Below are 12,294 nucleotides of genomic sequence, written 5' to 3'. Positions count from 1 at the left end.
CAAGCATGATTTTGAATCAAGCATGCAGTTGGCTTGTAATTCATTACTTTTTAAAGAAACCAGCGAGCGACATGTCCAGAGCAAGCGCAATGTGTTAATATCTCTCCCGCAAGTTAAGGTAGTTTATATTCGAGTTAATATGACTTCAACCCATGGAACTTCTCATTTTTTGGTTTTCGGATTTCACCGCAAATAATTCCAAATTTATCACCAAAATTTGTGTGACTTTGACACGTCGAATATAAATGAGGCGTTACTAAGTGGGTAGACCTTAGTCTACTCTCTAATTAATCACCCTTGTTTTAAAAGAAATGATGTTTTTAAAACCACTCCTTTCTGACTGAAATTCGTAGTTACAAAGTAAGCAATAATTTCCCTGATGGCCTTAATATTATCGTTTTCTTCCCTGTTGATGGCCAAAGTTCAGTTGGCACGACCACACGAAAACAATATTAAGGGAAGACATAAAATAGGTATCTACGTAAATCACTTATTTCGAATTGTACAATGTACATATGTATGTATGTATTCTGATCACAAAAAAGAGCAGAGACAGCAATGGACTTTGACTAAGGTCACTGAAAGTAAAATTCGAATTTTGGCAAATATTTTCACATTAATTTTCTTTTACAATGATACAAATGCAAGAGACAATCGGGACTGATCGTGCGGCTAACGCATGAACGTCAAAAAAGCTGAAGAAGAAAATAAATAAAATCTTACTAGAATTATATGCATTTGCATAAATATTATATTATACACATATGTATGTATGTATGTATGTATATGTACATATATACAATATCGTAATTGCCCGGAATTAGAAAATTGGTGAAGTAATGTTTGAAATTCTACTATGACTCCCGCCTGTCTGACTTTTCTGTAATATGTAAATATAAATATGTAGTATATAAATATATATATATATATGTATATATGTATTATATATACATATGTATTTATATATATATACACGATATATTATATACATGCATGATTTTATTAATTTGCATTTATAAACATACGTACATACATATATACTATGTAATTGCACATATGTTTATACGCTGTTTGTATATTCTGAGTCTCAATTGAAGTGCATTGACGATCGCCAGCGTTTGAATTCAACTTTTCGTGATCGCAACCAATTTAAATTGAACAAATTGATTTGTTATGCACAATTTTCATTTTAATTTTCCTTTAAATTTGTAAACCAACTAAAATCTATAGTGTACTACACAAGCTATGAACTTACAATATTTATACATATACATACATACATACATAATTATATATGTACATATGTTTATAAAATATACATAGGTACATTAGTAAAACCTTGAATGCTGAGAGAAAAAAGAAGGTAGTTTCGATAGAAAACCGATGGCAGATAGAAATTTACTATAAGTATTCTATTTAGAAAATAAAAGACTTTTGTAAATAAAAAGTATTATTATTGCTTGATGCATTTCTAAGAAATATCTGAATATCATGATCTAAATACGGTTGACAATCCGCTAAAAATTTAATAGACTATATCGTCATTGCTGAATCATGATATGGACAACATGAATTCATTCAATTTTTTATATAGGAAGATTCATTTTTTATGTCGATATGTAAATTTTTATAAGCGGTGAAACTACCAAGTATACTAAGTTCACAATGTCTGAAAGCGATAATAATAAAAATCACCATATTTGGCCGGTAAGCAAATGGCTAAAGACCGTTTTCTCAATGTGTGTTTTAGTTATGATTAACTTAAACAAGATTCCTTCGTTCGGTAAAGAATCCTTTTTTTTAATCAGAACTTAACTGTCATATGGCTGCTAACCAAACATTGAGAAAAATTTGAAAAAAAAGGTGCTGAAAGCATTGTTAAAGTACCATCTTAAATTTTGTATATTGGATAGTCGCATTCTTATTTTGTCAATAGATGTCCTTGCAGTCGTATTTTCAATCACATTGTGTCATACCATATAGTGTTGGAAAGGTGAGATTTTAAGCTTAATTCAAAAAATTAAATTCGGAGAAGTTGAAAAAAGTTACAGCTGTTCAAAAATGAGTGAACATAATGAAGACATTCGCTATATTTTGAAATTTTTGTATAAAAAAGGAAAAATGCCACGCAAGCCACCAATGAAAGTTATGAAGTTTACGGAGACGGTGCTGTATCAGTTCGTGTAGCACAACAATGGTTCGCTCGCTTCCGTTCTGGAAATTTCGATACGAAAGATGCACCTCGCTCTAGTCGACCTGTCGTTGAAAAAGTCGATGAAATTATGGAGAAGATTGATCAGGACTGTCACTTAAGCAGCCATGACATCGCTAAAGAACTTAACATTCATCATCAAACGGTTTAGAACCATTTAAAAAAGCCTGGCTACAAAAAGAAACTCCATGTTTGGGTATCACATAAATTGTTTGTGAAAAATTTAATGGACCAAATTAACATCTGCGATTCTTTGCTGAAACGAAATAAAATCGAACCATTTCTGAAGCGAATGCTAACAGGAAACGAAAAATTTACCAAATACGACAATAATATGCATAAAGCAAGCTTGGTGGAGCTCAACAAATGGTCGCAAAGACAGGATTGGCGTCTCGAAAGGTTATGCTGAGTATTTGGTGGGATTGGGAAGGAATCATTCATTATGAGCTGCTCCAGCCTGGTCGAAGGATTGATTTTACATTTTACTGGCAACAACAGATGAGATTGAAGCAAACAATCGAAAAAAACGGCCAGAACTGATCAATAGAAAGGGCTTCGCCTTCATCAGGACAACGTTAGACCACACACGTCTTTGATGACTCGGCAGAAACTAGGAGAGCTTGGCTGGGAAGGTTTGATGCATCCACAATATAGCCCAGACCTTGCACCATCGGACTACCATTTGTTTCGGTGAATGTAGAACTCCCTTAATGGAGTAAAGTTGGCTTTAAGAGAAGCCTGTAAAAATTAATTGTCGCAGTTTTTCGCCGAGAAACCAAAAAAGTTTTACACTGATGGAATAATGTCTCTAGCGGAAAAATGGCAAAAAGTGGTCGACCAAAATGGTACATATTTGGTTCATTATAAATATAAAAAATAAGTTAAAGTTTGATTAGAAATACGAAAACAGCGTTTCGACAAAAAGTTTTGCGAGCCGATTACACTAGTAACAAAATATTATTACATCTACGTACTTACGGTCCTATCTCCGAAACTATTTGCTAGATCAAGTTCAGTTTTTCTGAGAATATTTTCAAATATACATACATAGTATGTACGTATGTACATTCGATCCATAAGCAAAACAAAATCGATTGTTTGAAATTCACTAGAGGTTATCCCTTCAACGAAAAAATCTTTATTTAAACATCATGTAAATTTCGGCATAAATATGCCCATTCCGCTGGGTTCGCCAAAAATTAGTATATCTTCATAGTCCTAGGATTGATGTAGACTGGCTAGAATCAGGAGATCACAAGCATAGCGAAACGTAAACTATTGCAATTGGATGAGCTTTGGAAACGCAATGAACGGTAGTCTCAATAAATCTTAAGGATGCTCATCCAATCAAAAATGCCATTCCCCACTAACTTATGAAATATTTTTTTGCCACACAATTTTCATTAAAAGCTTAAGCCATGGTATTGTTGGAACAGGCGCCAATGGATATCCAAAGACTAGGAGAGAAAAGTTGCTAACAGCAGCGTAAATTTTGTACTAAAGTTTCATTTCAAACTTTTTTAAGTTAATTCGGAAATTGACTTTTTAGAGTATCGAACGAAAAAGGATACACACAAACGCATATGAAAGTTTTTATTATGTACATACATATGTTGTTTTTATTGTTGCACGAGCAAACTGTAAACTGAATTTCCCACCACCCAGCAGACATGGTCGGGTGTTTACAACTTGATTTCGAGGGCGTTAACGAGCCTGGCGCCACTGCAAGCAGTTCGCAGCAGTTTTTTTGCTTATGCAAATATAACTGTTGCCAACGGTGCATAAAGGATTTGCATAGCGTTTTGTGTCGGGTCACAGAAAAAGTGACACATACATATACTGTTATATGCATATGTATATTTATATATGCAAATTACAGTGAATACCTGTCTGTCCATGGTTGTGTGGCTCTATGAAAATTGGTTTGGATATTTATTCCTCATAAAATAGTGATTATAGCTGGTATCGCTGTCGTAAGCTCCTCCCTTACAAATGTAAATTCACAAAAAAATTGTTGAATATTGTGCATTTAACCTTTGGTCACTTGAGTGATTTTTATTAACAACATACATACATAAATACTAATGTATTTTACTCTAAACTTGACAATTTTGTTAAAAGTAAAATTTGAAAAATTGTTGACCGATGTATATAAACAAATAGGAATATGTATAAGTGGTGATCCAAGTAGAGGTACTTTTTTCAATAGCATTTTTGACAGGCCACGTGTGAGTCCTGTCAAGCTGACATGTTACTTTTTGTTCGCGCGCTTCGCTCAACTTATGGTCAATATAATCGGCATACTAAAAGTACTATTTTTAACACCATCACCCATCTTGAGACCCAGCATTCATTATTGAGCAACATTCAACTGAATAGACTACGTCCAGCACGCAGTGAAGAAAATATAGGAGCCGTAGCCGAGAGTTTATACGAAGACATCGCTTCGCTCTATGGGCTCTTGAAAAGATCCGACGACTTTGAAACAAATTTTGTTCAGCGATGAAATTCCTTTCTGAATCAATGGGTATATAAAAAAGCCAAATTGTCACATTTGGGACGAAGTGCAACCTGAAGATATTCAAAAGCTGTGAGTTGATAAAAAAAACATCGGTTTGCTGTGGTTTGTGGCCGGTGGAATAATCGGTCCATATTTTTTCAAAAACGATGCCGGTGATAACGTTATCATCAGTGGCGACCACTATCGCGCCATGATAACCGACATTTGATGCCTGAAATTGAAGCTCGTGATCTCGACGACATTTGGTTTCAACTAGACGGCGCCAGTTCCCACACATCGCATCAATGGATTTATTGAGAGAGCACTTCGGTGAGCAGATAATTTTGGGCGGGTCGATTGGCCACAAAGATCGTGTGATATCACACCGTTAGACTTTTCCTGTGAGGTTTTGTGAAGTCAAAAGTCTATGCGGACAATCCCGCTTCGACTCAGGCTTTGGATCAAAACATCACGCGTGTCATTCGCCAGTTAGCAGTCGACATGCTCGAACCAGTCATAGAAAATTGGTTTCAACGGATTGGCTGTGGCCAACATTTGAAAGAGATAATCTTCAAAAAATAAATGACAAAGAATTTTTTTTCGAATTTCTGTGTTTTTTCTTTAAGAAAGTAGGGAACCTCGAAATGGATCACCCTTTATATCGTCACTTAAAATGCAAAATAACGTAATATCACTTTCATAAGTTTACAGGCGGAAGAAAAATAATGTAACAGAAGCATCTCATATTGAAACAAAATTTGGGTTTTGGTTATAAAATGGTTATATCTAAAAGCGGAAGCTCGAAATTTTACGATATGACATATACAATATGATGTAGTGAATCGTAACCAACAAAAACATATTTTCGATATTTTGATGATACGTTGATTTGCATTTCAGGTGACGATATGTACATATGTCGACTTTGATATTCTTTATTACATTTCTCATACTTACAAACATGGATACAAATTATAACAAAAGCATGGGATTTAAACCAGTTGTTTATTCGATTCACCATAGAAAGTAAGGTTATATTCCATACAGACAGAATGATTGGAAGAATAAATACACGTGAATGTCAGGCTAAGCCGTCTGCGATTCATCACTTCTCAGCTAACCTAATATAAGCACTTCTCTCTTGGCAAAAACTTTCATGCGAAAGGAACAATCAAGTTAGAGAGTTACGTGTGATACAGCTTTCTTACTTTTGTGAATGGCTCAATTGGCGAATGGCGTAAGATTTCATTGTAAGCTCTGTGTGTATTTTCAAAAGGTTGATATAATTTGTTCGAATCATTGCTATCTAACATTTGGAAGCTTGTATTTCCATTTGACCAGTCTATCGCATTTTGGCTAGTTGTTCATTGGCGATTTGCCACTCTTCAAGGTCTGGTGGTACGGATACAGAAATTCACTCATATTCACTTCACTTAAAATATTTTTTTCACTTGCATTTCAAATTCACACGACAAATTTGTATGTATGTATATAAACCTACAAACATTCATATGTATTTGCTTAAAAGAGGTCATTTCAAATAGAACTAACAACCGCTATTCGAATACCATTAAATACTATAACTCAAGCAATTTTCATTTATTTCATATGGATTTGCATTTCTACACTCGCATGCAAATATTTATTTGCATGTCCTTTTAATGGGTTAAATTGCTTTTTAAATACGGGGTCGTAGTCCCTTTCTTCCACTAGGCACATTTGACCTCTCTGCAGTAAATATGGGCATATATTCCTTTTTTATAGTAATGAAAAGTAGACTGATCGAGTAATGCAACATTATTTTGGACCGAACGAAAACAAATTTGAAAAAAAGGTCGAATAAAGAGAGAGGATTAGGCAAAATTGTATAAGAGGGGCATCTTTTGGAGTCATTATAATACAAATACAAGAACCAAAATGTATGTACTTATATATAATGCAGGCTAAAGCGTTTGTAATAATTTAGATTTGAATTTAAAAGTCATTAAGGGAGGGAATATTTGATTCTTCTAGCCTAAGAAACTTTGAAACGTCAAACCTTTTAGTTTTTTGTAAAATCGTAAATCAAAATATGAAGATCACTTGTCAAAGTCATCATTAAAGAACAAGACAATACAAAAGAGTAAAACAAAATATCGACTTCAAAATTAAAAAAAAAACTCCGAAATAAAAGCTTTTGAGAGCTTTATTTGATTATACGGAAAAGAAAAGAAATGTAGTGTGACATTAATTTTGGAGCTTTTGTAGTAAAGAGAAGAAATATCAATAATTTAAACCAATTTTATGGCAAATCACTTGACACAAAAAGTTTGAGTAACGTTCTCTAACAATTCTAGAAACAAGAAAACTTTTAATGCATTTTCTGGTGAGCTGCTTGAATTTACCATGCAATTTAAGTGATTTAATGCTCCTTTGAATATTTCATATTTTTCTTAGTATTAGTAATGTTGACAACTTAATGGTTCATAAGAAATTCTTTCACTTACCTCCTCAACCGCTTCACATTCGAATAGATAAATATGCAATAACGGGTCACGCGGATCCTTCATCAAGTACACGAGGCCTGTGATGGGACCGAGAAATTCCATGAAATTATTCGCATTTCCGCCATTAACTGGCTCATTAGCACCACCATCCACGCCATTTGCAGCGGCCAACGCCGCCTGTTCACGTTCACGCTCGCGCTCCCGTTCGCGCAGTGCTGCGCTCGAGGACAGCGAACCATACGAAGTGGAGGTGGTTAAGGCACCACCTGTGCCGTTCGATTTCAAACCATTCGCATTACTACCGGCGCTGCCGCTGCTGGTGAAGGCTTTCAACTGGAGGAAACCGTTGCCGGCGCTTTTCGTGTTGCTCTGCTTGTGTACGATGCGGCACATGCCGACAATATGCTTGAGCGGATGACTGAATTGTAATTCGAAATCGGAATTATATGACTCGAGCACACCATTTTCGATGCCAACGGATAGCTGGAAGAACGGAAAAGTTGTTTAGATGCTTGAAAATAAGCGTGAGTGGCAATAGCAAGAACAAATTTAAATTCAAATGCGAATTTAAAGAAAATTATGCGCTGTGATGTTGAGTGAGTTGTCAGTGCAGTGTGTTGGAAAATATTTTCATAACACGCACACGTCGGCATTGCAGCCATTTACCTATGCGATTTCCACATCGCTTACCGCATTGCTGCAAGCCGAGTGCATATTATGTTGGCTTAGCGAACTATAAAATAATAAAAAGCGCAGGAATGAGTAAGTATATAAGAAAGCAGTGAGCCATGCGGCACACACCGTTACGCACGGTGCCATTGTAACAACAAGTCCCTAAATGGCCTCTGCCTAGTTATGACACAGCTGCAGCAAAAGCTGCGGCCTCCTTCCTGCAGTCAGCCTGTCTGCTCTCTCCAAAATGGCTGTCAGACAACCCCATTTCTCATGGAATATACATACATATATACACATACAGTTTAGCGAGCATCACAACAACCCACCTTGTTGTCTGCCTTTGAGAGGCAAAACTTTTCCATTGTCGCATTATTCAATAATCTCATTTTCTTGTGAAAAATAATTTTTACCCCTTCGTCCTTCGTGCTGTCATAATTTAATACGACTTTGCTTTTAAAGTTTTTTTCTTAAATTAATTGAAACAAAAGTCCTGCGGAAAAAGTAGGAAAAACTTTCATAATCAGTAAAGTGCAAGTCTGCCACGAAATTGCGCGCAATTAACAAGCGGAAATACGCTGCCAGTGTTGGGTAGTATGAGTGGCTTTCCGCTTAATAAGTTGCTGAATTTTTTGTGCCAACGCGTTGTTTGCCAACTTTTTTCCAGGATATGTGCCAGTGCTTAATTTCCTTGCTCGCTTTCACAGCTTTTAAGTTTTTTTCTTTCATTTCGATTCGTTAAATGTCAATTTAGTATCAATTAGTATTGAACGGCAGTTTGCTTTTTTACAAACTAAATTGGCAAAGATATGCTTGTTAAAGTTTTATGATGCAGGCGTTACTTTTCACACAACTTTTTGAATTGAGAAACTCAAAATATAAAAAAAAAAGTTGATAGCGTCGAGCGTATAAACAATGAAATGTTAAAGAAAACAAGAAAAAACGTTAACTTCGGCTGCACCGAAGCTAATATAACCTTCACAGGTGCATTTCTTTTAGTAACTATGTGTCCAGTTTGTATGGAAGCTATATGCTATAGTAATCCGATCTGAACAGTTTTTTCGAAGATTATGTTATTACCTTAAGCAGTAATCCATGGAGGATGGAGTCATGTGTAGAAGTTCACGCAAGTGAGGAAAGTTCTCTGATCGCCATTCACTTGGGAGTGGCCAGAAACGATTCTTTTACACATGGCTCAAGCAGCTCACTACTTCCGGTCTTTGACCAAGTATCCTCTGGGTAGCCTAAGAACATCCGTTCGAAGGCGAGCTAAAGTGAGAAGGCGAAACATTCCCTACAAGGGTTGTGCGCTGGGTTTGGGACCCGCCACGTAAAAAACACCCCAGTGAAGAGCTACAACCAGCCTCGGATGAGAGACCCCACTTTTGATGACGACCATGGCAAACGAAATAAGGACTACGAATTGCGGGCATGCACCTGGAATGTCCGGTCCCTTAATTGGGAAGGTGCCGCTGCCCAGCTGGTTGATGTCCTCGTAAAGACAAAGGCTGACATCACCGCCGTCCAAGAAATGCGATGGACGGGACAAGGACAGAGACGAGTAGGTCCTTGTGACATTTACTACAGTGGCCATATAAAGGAGCGCAAGTTTGGTGTAGGATTCGTGGTGGGAGAGAGACTCCGTCGCCGAGTACTATCATTCACTGCGGTGAATGAACGTCTAGCCACAATCCGCATCAAAGCGAGGTTCTTCAACATATCGCTGATTTGCGCCCACGCCCCGACGGAAGAGAAGGACGATGTGACCAAAGATGCCTTCTATGAGCGCTTGGAGCGCGCTTATGAGAGCTGCCTCCGCCACGATGTCAAAATCGTTCTTCTTGGCGACTTTAACGCCAGGGTGGGCAAAGAAGGTATCTTTGGCACGACGGTCGGTAAATTCAGCCTCCACGACGAAACATCCCCAAATGGGTTGAGGCTGATTGACTTCGCCGGGGCCCGAAATATGGTTATCTGTAGTACTAGATTCCAGCATAAGAAGATTCATCAAGCTACCTGGCTGTCTCCGGATCGAAAAACTACCAACCAGATCGATCATGTTGTGATAGACGGAAGACACGTCTCCAGTGTTTTAGATGTGCGTGCGCTCCGAGGTCCTAACATCGACTCGGACCACTATCTTGTTGCAGCTAAGATTCGCACCCGCCTCTGTGCAGCAAAAAACGCGCGCCACCAAACACAAGGAAGGTTCGACGTCGAGAAGCTGCAATCACAACAGACAGCCGAACGATTTTCTACTCGGCTTGCACTCCTGCTCTCTGAAAGCACTCGTCAACAACTCGGTATAAGGGAACTGTGGGACGGCATTTCAAACTCCTTACGTACAGCTGCAACCGAAACCATTGGTTTTCGGAAAGTGCAAAAGAACAGCTGGTACGACGAGGAGTGCCGTGTCGCAGCGGAGAGAAAACAGGCTGCCTACCTCGCAACGTTACGATCGACCACTACACGTGCGGGATGGGATAGATACCGAGAGTTGAAGAGGGAAGCGAGACGCATTTGTAGACAGAAGAAGAAAGAGGCTGAAATGCGTGAGTACGAAGAGCTTGATAAGCTGGCCGACAGGGGTAATGCTCGAAAATTCTACGAAAAAATGCGGCGGCTTACGGAAGGTTTCAAGACCGGAGCGTATTCCTGTAGAACCCCCAAAGGTGATCTAGTCACTGATGCCCAGAGCATACTTAAATTATGGAGGGAACACTTCTCCAGCCTGCTGAATGGCAGTGAACGCACAACACCAGGAGAAGGAGAACCCGATTCCCCAATCGATGACGATGGAGCAGACGTTCCATTACCCGACCATGAAGAAGTTCGAATAGCAATTGCCCGCCTGAAGAACAACAAAGCGGCAGGGGCCGACGGATTGCCGGCCGAGCTATTCAAACACGGCGGCGAAGAACTGATAAGGTGCATGCATCAGCTTCTTTGTAAAATATGGTCGGACGAAAGCATGCCCAACGATTGGAATTTAAGTGTGCTATGCCCAATCCATAAAAAAGGAGACCCCACAATCTGCGCCAACTACCGTGGGATTAGCCTCCTCAACATCGCATATAAGGTTCTATCGAGCGTATTGTGTGAAAGATTAAAGCCCACCGTCAACAAACTGATTGGACCTTATCAGTGTGGCTTCAGACCTGGCAAATCAACAACCGACCAGATATTCACCATGCGCCAAATCTTGGAAAAGACCCGTGAAAGGAGAATCGACACACACCACCTCTTCGTCGATTTCAAAGCTGCTTTCGACAGCACGAAAAGGAACTGCCTTTATGCCGCGATGTCTGAATTTGGTATCCCCGCAAAACTAGTACGGCTTTGTAAACTGACGTTGAGTAACACCAAAAGCTCCGTCAGGATCGGGAAGGACCTCTCCGAGCCGTTCGATACCAAACGAGGTTTCAGACAAGGCGATTCCCTATCGTGCGACTTTTTCAACCTGCTTTTGGAGAAAATAGTTCGAGCCGCAGAACTAAATAGAGAAGGTACCATCTTCTATAAGAGTGTACAGCTGTTGGCGTATGCCGATGATATTGATATCATCGGCCTCAACACCCGCGCCGTTAGTTCTGCTTTCTCCAGGCTGGACAAGGAAGCACAGAAAATGGGTCTGGCAGTGAACGAGGGCAAGACGAAATATCTCCTGTCATCAAACAAACAGTCGTCGCATTCGCGACTTGGCTCTCACGTCACTGTTGACAGTCATAACTTTGAAGACGTAGATAATTTCGTTTATCTTGGAACCAGCGTAAACACCACCAACAATGTCAGCCTAGAAATCCAACGCAGGATAACTCTTGCCAACAGGTGCTACTTCGGACTGAGTAGGCAATTGAGAAGCAAAGTCCTCTCTCGACAAACAAAAACCAAACTCTATAAGTCACTCATAATTCCCGTCCTGCTGTATGGTGCAGAGTCTTGGACGATGTCAACAACGGATGAGTCGACGTTGCGAGTTTTCGAGAGAAAAGTTCTGCGAAAGATTTATGGTCCTTTGCGCGTTAGCCACGGCGAATACCGCATTCGATGGAACGATGAGCTGTACGAGATATACGACGACATCGACATAGTTCAGCGAATTAAAAGACAGCGGCTACGCTGGCTAGGTCATGTTGTCCGGATGGACGAAAACACTCCAGCTCTGAAAATATTCGACGCAGTACCCGCCGGGGGAAGCAGAGGAAGAGGAAGACCTCCACTCCGTTGGAAGGACCAAGTGGAGAAGGACCTGGCTTCGCTTGGAATATCCAATTGGCGCCACGTAGCGAGAAGAAGAAACGACTGGCGCGCTGTTGTTAACTCGGCTATAATCGCTTAAGCGGTTTCTACGCCAATTAAGAAGAAGAAGTAATCCATGTCAAATTTCGTGAAGATACCATGTCAAATGCGAAAGTTTTCCATAC

General features: G+C 39.2%; 1 protein-coding gene across 2 annotated transcripts in view; it reads right to left on the bottom strand.

The window, feature by feature from the left end:
• LOC126767293 (TBC1 domain family member 4) overlaps positions 1–12,294 on the bottom strand; it is a 54,229-nt gene that overhangs the window by 23,286 nt on the left and 18,649 nt on the right. For both annotated transcript variants that reach the window (XM_050484851.1, XM_050484855.1), the window contains exon 2: positions 7,199–7,681. In XM_050484851.1, coding sequence (XP_050340808.1) covers positions 7,199–7,681 — 483 coding nt within the window. The remainder of the gene's footprint in view (positions 1–7,198; positions 7,682–12,294) is intronic.

This window comes from Bactrocera neohumeralis, chromosome 2, assembly GCF_024586455.1.
Source record: "Bactrocera neohumeralis isolate Rockhampton chromosome 2, APGP_CSIRO_Bneo_wtdbg2-racon-allhic-juicebox.fasta_v2, whole genome shotgun sequence".
In the NCBI taxonomy this organism is placed as follows: domain Eukaryota; kingdom Metazoa; phylum Arthropoda; class Insecta; order Diptera; family Tephritidae; genus Bactrocera; species Bactrocera neohumeralis.
Note: the sequence above shows the minus strand (reverse complement) of the source record. Positions and strands in the feature narration are given on the sequence as shown.